The 12405-nt window shown below is 34.4% G+C and overlaps 1 protein-coding gene across 1 annotated transcript; it reads right to left on the reverse strand.

The window, feature by feature from the left end:
* Positions 1-822: 822 nt before the first annotated feature.
* LOC132755813 (uncharacterized) lies at positions 823-6740 on the reverse strand. Its single transcript, XM_060746732.1, has 7 exons — positions 6533-6740; positions 3575-3737; positions 3095-3281; positions 2510-2615; positions 2029-2232; positions 1455-1564; positions 823-1074 (listed from the first exon to the last, which is right to left on the reverse strand). Exons 1-7 carry the CDS (start codon positions 6627-6629, stop codon positions 895-897), a joined length of 1047 nt encoding a protein of 348 aa, XP_060602715.1. The 5' UTR covers positions 6630-6740; the 3' UTR covers positions 823-894.
* Between the last annotated feature and the right edge of the window lie 5665 nt (positions 6741-12405).

Raw genomic sequence — 12405 nt, forward strand, 5'->3', positions numbered from 1 at the left:
CCCGCAGGATCCAGAACCAGCCCCGCGCACTGCCAGTCTGATCAGGGCCATTGTTCCTACAATCACTTTTAAATAGTTGGGTTAGCGAAAGCATATCCTGACAGACTGCGCGGGATCCAGGCTGGTCGATTCCATGCTGGTCGCAAATGCGCTAATTTGGTTTTGTCGTTGCACAGCTCGAATAGTTTTTAAAAGAATATGACTCTTCAGAGCAGATATTTACAAAGTTCGATCTCTATACTTTATGCAGGTGTTTGAATCTGTAAAATTTTCTGTTTGAAGTATAGCAAATATTTTTTTCCCAGGGAGTGTCTGATATTCTCTGAAAAGGTAAACGTTGCACTAAAAAAGTAAACTGTGTACTAAAAAGTAAACCTTGTACTAAACAGAAAAGCACAACCGAAAACAGAGAAAATAGAAGTACAAATAGATGTATGTCATTTTCTAACTCAATATGTTTAAGTATAGATATTAAATTGACTAAGTGTGTTTGCTAAGTATGTTTGAACTTTTGTTTTTAAATTTTGTCAAATGCATTGACTATTTTGAAAACGGAGCAATAGTGTGCATTTGGTTGCCTTACATAGTCTGTGTTCATTTTGCTGAACGATTTCTTTTCAGTCTTTTCCCTATTTTTGTCAGAAATTTTATAGATCTAATTAAAGTCTTCTCATTAAAGTTAAAAATACATGATTGGGTAAATAAATGTTGGTGAAGATATTTATCAGAAAGCGACAGTCATAAAGTTTGTAAATATAAGGTTTTCACATTGCACGAGTAGTATAGGGGGCGATCATCCCTCTTTTTAAGCTGTTTTTCCCCTTCAAATTAACGTCCAACTATGATTTAATTCCGGGACGCTGTACTTTGATGACGTATTCTTGCCATCTGCATTTATACAACGACTTTCTCGTACCAATACTCCACCCCCATTCTCTTGGCACCCAGTGCCATGTTGAACAATGGAAATTCAACATCAGTGTTGTAGGTGCGGTATTCCTCGGCACTGTAGGCAGTAATTGTGACCAGTGAAACCTTGAAGTCAGCAGTTAGGGAAGACAAATCTAAAACAACCTGAAATATACGTGATTATATTTATCTACCTTGACAAATTTTGCTGCCATATTGATATTAACTATAATTTAGTTTTACATCATAAATCATATAACATGATTATAAAACAATCAACACAATGCAATGTCGCTAATTTTAAGTAAAGAACTCCATTTCATAATTCATCAAATAAAAAAGCCTTTTTAAATGTTCCCGTCAAACTGCAACTGCTGTACTAAAATATGTTACAAAAAGGGCGACAATCCAATTTAATGATCGCTGTATGTTCGGATATGAGTTATGCATCTTTATTTGTAATTGACCAGCGCCTATGGGTGTGATGAATGGGGTTATAAAGTCAACCAAATAACAGATATGTCAAACAGACAAGTATTCTGTACCTCTTTGACGATTGGGTACACCTCGTCCAATGTGTAGTTGTAGGCGGTTTGAATCTTCAAGAGATTATTCTGTATGGTTTCGTTTTTCGTGATTACGTCACTGCCACATACTACAAATACGAAAAAAAGAACACAATAATTACAAATACAAAAAAAGAACACACTAATTTAGTGATGTTATGCTTTTTATAAAGTGTGTACCTTTATTTAGCTACTTTGTAAATGTATCTATATATATTTAGACTTTCTATATATATTTAGACTTTGTAAATGTATCTTACTTTGTAAATATTGTTTGCATAATTTCGGTTGCAGCAGTGTATTTGATAAATCACAGAGATACCAAGAGTTCTTCATTTTGCATGTTAAAATAAGAAATGTACTTCTATGCCATCAATAGTGACGGTATGCCATATAGTTCACTACATTTGAGGTAAGATTGTGTTCTTGCTGGTACTTACCGTGTGTTGCAGAATATTAAGAAGTTATATTTATCAAAAAGATTTGTTAGTTTAAAATTGTTTTGAACAATGTTTTTGATATAAATCCAAGCATATAATAGCTATTTTTAAACCTGCTGCAATAATGTCTTGTTGGGTAGGCAGCAGCAACTTCTCACAGGGCGGACATTTCTCCATGCACGCTCTTATCTCGGCATCATCGTTTGAACGCTGATCCAACTTCCGGTCAATTAACTTGCGCAGAAGAACTTCAGCGCCAAGGAGTTCGCGCAGATTCATTAAAGAACGCTTTCGCCTTTTGAAAGGCAACAGGTCTTCTGAAATTAGAAAAATAAAATTGCACAACAGTAACATACATATACGAGTGTGGGCTTTGGGAGTGAACATTATGATTTACGTGATATAGAACATAGAATATTAATACCGTGAAGAAGAATGAACGTTTACTTACTGTCGCCATCTATTACATAAATATTATTAAAGCTACGAATAGTGTAGTAAATGATCTGAAGCACGAATAAAATAAAACACAATATATTTTAAAACTGGGCGACTATTACAACCGCCATACATCACATGACACAGACCACTTACTGAAAAGATCGAAAAGTCCTTCTGTTGCATCTTTTATGAAGATTCCAAAATCTTCTAGTTTGTCCTTCAACTTCGCCAGATCTTCATGCAATTTGTCAAAAATACCCTGACGATAAATATATGTATGTTTTAATAATGATAAACGGGTCGGTTACATGAACTAAGACTTTAACTCGCAATTTATATTTCATTTTCATTAAAATAAATAAAGAAAGAAATAAATAAATAAAAAATCCTCATGTAAATGAAATTATTCTAGAATTTTAAATGTTAAAACTAAAACGGAAATTTTTACACCCTATCTAAACACTATCTTGGTATTTGATTTTACACTCTTCTGATAATATTATAACTATGTTTCCAAATAGGGCTTTCCTTTTTTCAATATATACGTGCACGTGTTTCGCACATTGGAATTTTCGCAGATAATAAATATTACCATTATTCAGTCAAGTTTTGGATTTATTGAACGAATCATTGCCCCTGTCGAAAATGCAATACATATTACATGTAAATGTAAATGCTCTTTGAAATATATTCAAGGTAACGTCATGACACATATTAAACACGTACAATACGTCATACCTTTGCAAAATCTGGAAAATCTTTCAAATGTCCCCCAAGATCATTTAGTGCGTTATAAAATCCAACAGCATCCTCTTTTAGAAGTTCTCCAGCAGTTTCCAGTCTATTTCCGATGCTGTCAAGCGGTCCTTCGAGGTAATTGTACGGATTTGCGAGCTCTAGGTAATCCAAGAACGTAGGAGATCGTCTGGGGACAAAAGGAGAGCATGTAGTGAACCTAATTACACTTTTAGAATGGACATGTCTTATATAAACTTACGTTTTTGGAATTGCCTATTATCAATTTTGGGGAAAAAGATTTGCCATACAAAAGTAAGACTTAAACAGATTATCATCTAGATTAGATTTGGTAATAACATCCAAAACAAACAAGCGTCGATGTGTTCATGAATATAAACTATCCTGCTATTCAACGCATTTTAGAAGAAAAAATATCAAAATTACTTGCGCTATTCGTAGTATCCGAAAGCATTTACTTACTGGCATTGTGCCTGAGTACAAGCCTTGCATTCGGCGGTCAATGACTCCATGGCAGGTTTACAATCATCTATCAATTCTTTTAATTCTTCAGTCATATTCACAGTGATGTCTAGATTTAGAGCGATCATTCCCAGCAATCCTTGACGGAATTTGATGGTAAATTCTGAAAAAAAAGACGCAGCAAACTTTCCAGACACATAGAACTTAAATTTGATCTGTTTTTAAAAATGTGAGAGAAGCGATACATTTGCCTCGATATGATACGATACATACCGCGATACTTAATTACGATACAATAAATGTCACAGTGAAAAACAGAATGAAATATTTAAACTAACTTACTGTACTGGTTCGAAACAGTTTGTATTTATGTGTTTTATTTGAAATAAGTAAATAAATAAATAAATAATGAAGGCAGATATATTAAACTTAAGTTTGAAACTAGTAAATTAGAAACTGAAAGGCATATTATGCCTAAGAAACTATTCCCCCCCACCCCCTTCTTTAGAAAGGGCACACATGAGTTTTACAACGTTAAAATAGTGGTTTAAGAGCATTTATGAAGAAAATTGCGTGTAATGTGAAATATTTATCACAAAAGTATCAAAATGTAAAGAAAGTAGTACTTGACTTCCATACAAAATACTAAATCAATATATCTATTCTAACCGTCAGAATGTAACAGAAGCAAAACATGGTTCAAATAAATACTTAATTATTCATGTTTTGTAAACTTCTAAAGGCCAACAAAAATAACAAGCTTTTGATATATGAAACTGAAAGCAATGGTCAATTAAGTCAAAGTGCAATTTGTGTCAATAAACAAAAACTGTAAGATATTTTGACATGAGCTATTAGAGGCTTTGCTAAACATTGTTTACTAATAAAGAATTGGCACAATATTCACCTACCGCTAAGGTTTCTGTTTTCAGAAAATCAGAAAATTTTAGTACTTGAAACCATAACCTGTTTGTACCAAACGTTATTAGCCTTTGCCACCATCATAGATCCAGACCAGCTTGCACATTAATACATTCTGACCAGGCTCTATACTGTAGACTGACCAACTAAAGATTTCTATATTGATATCCCAAGAATAATAACGAACAGTTCCAAAAAGAAAGTTGCACAAATTCATCCAAGAAATACAGCAAGTTTCAACATAATGTTATTACACATTTTATTTAAAAAAAATTAAACCCTTTTGAACATTAAATGTGATAAAGATGTGCAAGCACTGGCAAGGGTCATAAAGAAACGAGAAGAAAGATCAACAAGGCAAAAGCAACGTTCACAGGACGCAGCATAAAATACGATAATTTAAATGTCAGTTTAATAAACCGTGCCGTTAGCTCAATAGGTACAGCATTGTTATGTGATTCGCGGGGTTCGATTCCCGGACGGTGCAGGTCGCTTTCGTACTGTTTGATCATGAAGAACTTTCTACTATACTGCATGTAAAGAAGTTATCACTATACGCAAGAAATGATACGGTGCTTAACTGTGCTCTAGTAAATTCAGAAGTTATCACTATACGCAAGGAATGATACGGTGCTTAACTGTGCTCTAGTAAATTCAGAAGTTATCACTATACGCCAGGAATGATGCGTTGCTTAACTGTGCTCTAGTAAATTCAGAAGTTATCACTATACGCCAGGAATGATGCGGTGCTTAACTGTGCTCTAGTAAATTCAGAAGTTATCACTATACGCCTGGAATGATGCGGTGCTTAACTGTGCTCCAGTAAATTCAGAAGTTATCACTATACGCCAGGAATGATGCGGTGCTTAACTGTGCTCTAGTGAATTCAGAAGTTATCACTAGACGCCAGGGATGATGCGGTGCTTCACTGTGCTCAAGTAAATTGAGAAGTCATCACTATACGCTAGAAATGATGCGGTGCTTAACTGTGCTCAAGTAAATTGAGAAGTTATCACTATACGCTAGGAATGATGCGGTGCTTAACTGTGCTCAAGTAAATTGAGAAGTTATCACTAGACGCCAGGGATGATGCGCCGGTGCTTCACTGTGCTCAAGTAAATTGAGAAGTAATCACTATACGCTAGGAATGATGCGGTGCTTAACTGTGCTCTAGTAAATTCAGAAGTTATCACTAGACGCCAGGAATGATGCGGTGCTTAACTGTGCTCTTGTAAATTCAGAAATTATCACTATACGCCAGAATGATGCGGTGCTTAACTGTGCTCAAGTAAATTGAGAAGTTATCACTATACGCTAGGAATGATGCGGTGTTTAACTGTGCTCTAGTAAATTCAGAAGTTATCACTATACGCCAGGGATGATGCGCCGGTGCTTCACTGTGCTCAAGTAAATTGAGAAGTAATCACTATACGCTAGGAATGATGCGGTGCTTAACTGTGCTCTAGTAAATTCAGAAGTTATCACTATACGCCAGGAATGATGCGGTCCTTAACTGTGCTCTAGTAAATTCAGAAGTTATCACTATACGCCAGGAGTGATGCGGTGCTTAACTGTGCTCTAGTAAATTCAGAAGTTATCACTAGACGCCAGGAATGATGCGGTGCTTAACTGTGCTCTTGTAAATTTAGAAGTTATCACTATACGCCAGAATGATGCGGTGCTTAACTGCGCTCTAGTAAATTCAGAAGTTATCACTATACTTCAGGAATGATGCGGTGCTTAACTGTGCTCTAGTAAATTCAGAAGTTATCACTATACGCCTGGAATGATGCGGTGCTTAACTGTGCGCTAGTAAATTCAGAAGTTATCACTATACGCCAGGAATGGTGCGGTGCTTAACTGTGCTCTAGTAAATTCAATGTAGCTCCCGGTCGATATCCAGGAGGTAAACTACCAACACCAGCACCAACAACACCATATCAGTTAAGCAACCACCAACAACACCACGTCAGGTAAGCAACGAGGTAAAGCATGTGATTATAAAACTATGAAAACAAATAAATACAATGTACGAACCTTTTATTTCTGATTCACCCAAAGGCCGTGCCTGTGCTTCCGTACGGGTCCCTGACAGGATGACAATCATCAAAACAAACACAATAACCTTCAACATTTTAGTGAAATTGAAGGCGTATTTCTGATATGTCACAAATAACTCTTAAAACCAAATAATATGTTAAAGTATCGAATTGTATTTATATTCTCGCCCAGAGTGAACAAAGCTTATATACGTTAATCAATTTATAAACAACAACTGATTTAAGCTAAAGTGACAAAAAAGATACATCAAAAAAAGATTATTTACTTCAAAGCCCATTGTCTACTTAAGCCTCACATCACTTAATTCACTAGTGATTTTATCTAACTGCACAGCGACTGCACAAACTTTTGACAACACTTTGATGGTAAAAGTTGATAAAATATTTTTTTGGAGTTCAAACATTATTAGTAAAAATGGGGGTGCTTTTAAAATACCATTAGACAGTCACGTAATAGCTTTTATACCATATTTTTTAATCTTAAACATCAAAATTAGCTTCGAGTGGAGAAGGACGTCAAGTTCAAAAGAGAACGTCAAGTTCAAGAGTTTGTAAGGCTGATCCAAGTGGTTCATGATGAGAAAGGGAGAGAAGTTGGTGGGGGAGTAATTTGCAAACAATAGCATAGTTTTGGAACTGATATAAAAGAAACACTAACTAATTTCTTAACCACATGTTTTATAATTGAAAACCATAAATTCAAAGCCGTCCGGTTAGCTTAATATGTATATAGCGTTAGACTGTGAATCGGGCGAGCAGGGTTCGATTCCTGGACGGCACATGATCATGAAATCCCTTCTACGGTCATGTACACTCTACCTTTGCACTGGCATATACAGAGGTTATTTATTCCTTGCAAAAGTGAAGCCATCTGGTACATATACTTGTAAACTGCTGGACAGTCTGCCTAGGAACGATGCGGTGATAGAAGTGTGTTCTGATAAATTATTTGTTTTTATGGTAGCTAATTACTGCCAAATACGTGCAAATACCACATAGTCACCACTTTTCCGTGTTATCATGTTTTCGATTTTGCACTCCGGGGAGCGAAAGTACGACAAATTGGTCACTATGATGTATTACTGTGTTCGCCTTTGCCCCCCCCCCCCCCCACACACACACACACACACCCGGAGAGAAAGTACGAAAGAATGTTGTATTTTCATGTTTTCGTGTGGTGCCCGGCTGAGAGAAAATATTTCATGGAACAAATCAACCATCATAGTTTTCCCTCTAAACATATTTTTCTATGAAGCGTTTTATTTTATTTACTAAAAACGATATACATGCGCGTTGAAAAATAGCACCTTTTATCATACCTCTTTAAAATCATTACCAAACAATATTTACAAAAATCGCAGTGAACGCAGTATAATCTGAACGTTTAAATATATTCTCGATTGATGATATCTTGGAATTTTAAAAGCAAACATTTCATTTTTATCATTTTACATCGCCTTTATCCTTTGATGGACTTTTTTATCATTGTTGTTTATTCAACATCTTTATTTTATTTATGTTGGGAATATGTGCCTTAACGTCTACGTTTACCATTTTAAAAATAATTATATCAAGAAACATTACCAAAAATCACTATTTTGTATTGCTTTTTATATTAATTATTTATTATATTTTTTACATTGTCTGTTCTTGATAATGGGTGGTCATAATATCAAGGCCTTTTTTAATGTAATTATGCTTTGTAACACATGCTTGAAATATTTCTGACAGTTCAGGGAATTGTTAGATATCGTATGTAGCTAAGTAAATGATTTGTCATTTTTCTAGAAAAGTAAGTGAAAAAAACTGACAAATTATCAAAACGTTATGACATATGTCATTTAAAATATCATACTGATGCCAACTTCACAATATTTTTCGCATTCTGTGCAGTCTGTTTTATATGTCTAAAATGATATAAAGACATTCTAACTTTTCGTACTGAAGTATGTATAATAAAAAGAAAGATAGCCAGTCCAGCTGTACTTCTTTGATAAGAAAATTTGTTTGATGTTCTTGAAAGATTTCGAGAGAATTGGATGAATTTTAAAGTTGAAATACTAATATCAACTTCATAAGAGCAACTTCATAAGAGCTAAAGTCCACGAACGAACATTTTCTTTGACATTCTGAAGGATAAGTTTTAGGTTTATTATATGTTTTTCTAAAACAGCTTTTACAAGGGTGGCCTTAAAGTTTTTCCTTTGAATTGTTAAAAACTTAGTCGGTATAATTTGATTTAAGGATATTTTTTTCTTGCGCATTTCTACTATATGATGCGTTAGTGGATATACACTAACGTTGATAAAGTATTGCTTTTAACTGATGATAATGTATGTATTCGTTTTAGTGCAAAATGTTCAGCAAAAATTAAGTACACAAAAGTGAAGGTAGCGACAAATTCCTTTTCGCAATTTTGATTTTTTCCACATATCTGTCATGCTCATCAGATTTTATACGCAAGTGTATTTTATGTGTGTGCTCTAAGGGCTCAAAATGAATTAATAAAAATGTGCAATGATGATATTAAAACATTCAGATACCGTATCATTAGATCTACATGTTCATTTTAACAAAGAAAGACGCACGTTATTAAAGCCTACAGTTACGAGCGGTTGTTTTTTCTTGTTGTTTTGCTGTTGTTGTTGTAGTTGTTGTTTTGTTGTTGTTGCAGCGTATGGTTTTATTATTTTATTTACATGTCTAGAACAAACTTCCATGACATCTGAAAAAGTAGTAGTCTTAACCTTTTAAGTAAAGCCAAATACTAAGTGACCTATTTTTCATCATCTTTAATCGCTGCGAAATAGTTAAATCTTTTGTAATTCATTAAAAATATTTTTACGAGGGTTGTTCAAAAGCTTATAGGACTCCAGTTCTACTGTTTACATTTTTAATTGACCTGCACATTTGAATATGAAGATGCAAGACTCTTAGCCCTCTTACTTTTTGAACAGCCCTCGTACTTCATTCATATTTTGCCGCCAGTTACCGTTTACACATTTGAGCATACTCCATGCGACTCAATGGGTTAAATTTATTGGAGGCTATGCATCTTTTAGCTCCAGCAGGTGAGGTAGTTTTTTACCCAAAGGTTAGCCAAAATCGACTTTCCTGTTTCAGCACCATAATGACCTAAATTGTGTCGGTTCGCCGTAAAACCAAACACTAATTGTTACAGCAGATTCCACTGTTCAATTATAGGTATTATTCTAAGTCAATTACAGCACAGTTAGTAAAACTTATTGATTAAAGAGATACTGTACTCAGTTAATAAGATTTTACTCAGGATGCCCTACCTATCGCATATAACCTGGCTGAAGCAACGGCACTGACTGACAGAATACATTATTGTGAACCAATTCATCTTTGAAAAATGTATATACATGTATCTTCCTAAGGACCCGGGACTTAAAACTTTTATTATTTTTATCTTTTTAGTTGGTCGTGCTGACTTATTGGTTGATGATATATGTCAATGATAGGGGTGTGACGTTTATCCGTTTAAAAACCGGTCAAAAAATATGTTCGTGAAGTTGGCAGCCTAGCAGCCTAAAGTCGGTAAAAAGTTTTGTTCTAGCACTGCTGTAAAGAGTAGAAAATCGAGTCTGATATGCAAGAAAATACATGTGGATCCACGCCTATGATATGTAGTATGAAGAGAATGCATGTGAATACGGATCCGCGCCTATATTAGGTATTAAGATGAAACTGGTGTGGAATATGGGATTGGCGGTTTAATTGGTTAATTATAATTGTAAGTACATGTATATTAAATGCCAAAAATCTCAAGAAGAATAACTTTATGTATTTACCTAAATTACGAAATCTCTGAAAGCATGTGTTTAACTGGGAATCAATTATATTTTCTTATGACGAGACAGAATTCACTTTGTTGGTGATCTTATCATTTTTTAGGCGGGAAATTAAATACAGTTAACTCATGATATAATTTCATTAAAACCAGATATTAAATTTGTGCGGCTCCAGATGGGTTTGTTCCCTTCTTACCAAAGATAATTAAATCATGGTAAATCATATTAAATCATAAAAAATCATATTAAATCATGTGTTCCTACAATGATAATGTAATTAATTTGTGGCGGAAGTTGAAATGATAACAAATTTTCCATTAAGATTTTAACGATACTGCATAAAAACCCTTTTTCAATAGAGCCACTTATATTCTCCCGCTGTATCATTACATATCTAAATATTGTCTATAAAAAAGTAAAAGGTAAAAAAAAAGACATAAAAGCTAAAAAATCATCATATATTTATTTTTTCAGAAAAAATGTACATGTGACATGAAACAAAATACCCAACAGAGATCCAAACCTTTATCCTAATTCGTATTTGTTCAATGAATGTTTAATTTATTACAAAACTATGTACATAAGTGACATCATAGATAAAAAAACATTTATATACACGTAGATAAGGCTTAGAATATATGAGAGATCATTGTTAAATAATTACATGTATGTATTTAAATAGAGCTTTATTTTAATCTTATATTAATAATGACTCATTTTATTCTGCTGTATTCATCAATTTCGAGCCCGCTTCCTCCACTGCAACCAGGAGGGGTATAATATGAACAAATTTGGCGGCAACCTTGGTTATCAACTTATCACACATGAATCCGAACCATTTGGTTTTCGCAAACAATGAAAGCCAATATTTTAATGTTTCACATATTCAAATAAAAAGACAAGAGGGCCATGATGGCCCTGAGGTCGCTCACCTGTATAAAGGCCCCCCAAACCCCCAATTGACCCAGGGCTTTTATTTGAACAAACTTGGTAGACACTTATTAGAACATGTTATATGCTAAATATCTTAGCTCTAACTCTTTTGGTTCTTTAAAAGAAGATTTTTTAAGTTTTTACTATATGCATATAGGGAAAATCAATGACCCCCCAGGGCGGGGCCAATTTTAACCCCAGGGCTTTTATTTAAACAAACTTGGTAGACACCTATTAGAACATGTCTGATGCTAAATATCTTAGCCATAGCTCTTTGAGTTATTTAAAAGAAGATTTTTTAAGTTTTTACTATATGTATATAGGGAAAATCAATGACCCCCCGGGGCGGGGCCAATTTTGACCCCAGGGCTTTTATTTAAACAAACTTGGTAGACACCTATTAGAACATGTTTGATGCTAAATATCTTAGCTCTAACTCTTTTGGTTCTTTAAAAGAAGATTTTTTAAGTTTTTACTATATGCATATAGGGTTAATCAATGACCACCTTGGGCGGGGCCAATTTTGACCCCAGGGCTTTTATTTGAACAAACTTGGTAGACACCTATTAGAACATGTTTGATGCTCAATATCTTAGCCATAGCTCTTTGAGTTCTTTAAAAGAAGATTTTTTAAGTTTTTACTATATGCATATAGGGAAAATCAATGACCCCCCGGGGTGGGGCCAATTTTGACCCCAGGGCTTTTATTTGAACAAACTTGGTAGAAACCCATTAGAACATGTTTGATGCTAAATATCTTAGCTCTAGCTCTTTGGGTTCTTTAAAAGAAGATTTTTTAAGTTTTTACTATATGCATATAGGGAAAATCAATGACCCCCCGGGGCGGGGCCAATTTTGACCCCTGGGCTTTTATTTGAACAAACTTGGTAGACACTCACTAGAAGATGTTTCATGCCAAATATCTAAGCTTTAGCTCTTATGGTTTTTTAAAAGAAGATATTTAAAGTTTTTTCTTTCGGTTGCCATGGCAACCAGAGTTCTGCATGGAATTAAATTCTTTGAACAATTTTTAAAGGTGACCACCAAAGGAACATTCCTGTGAAGTTTGGATGAAATTGGCTTAGTGGTTTATGAGGAGATG

This window comes from Ruditapes philippinarum, unplaced genomic scaffold (genome assembly GCF_026571515.1).
Source record: "Ruditapes philippinarum isolate M1 unplaced genomic scaffold, ASM2657151v2 ctg2752_1_1_1_1, whole genome shotgun sequence".
Taxonomy (NCBI): domain Eukaryota; kingdom Metazoa; phylum Mollusca; class Bivalvia; order Venerida; family Veneridae; genus Ruditapes; species Ruditapes philippinarum.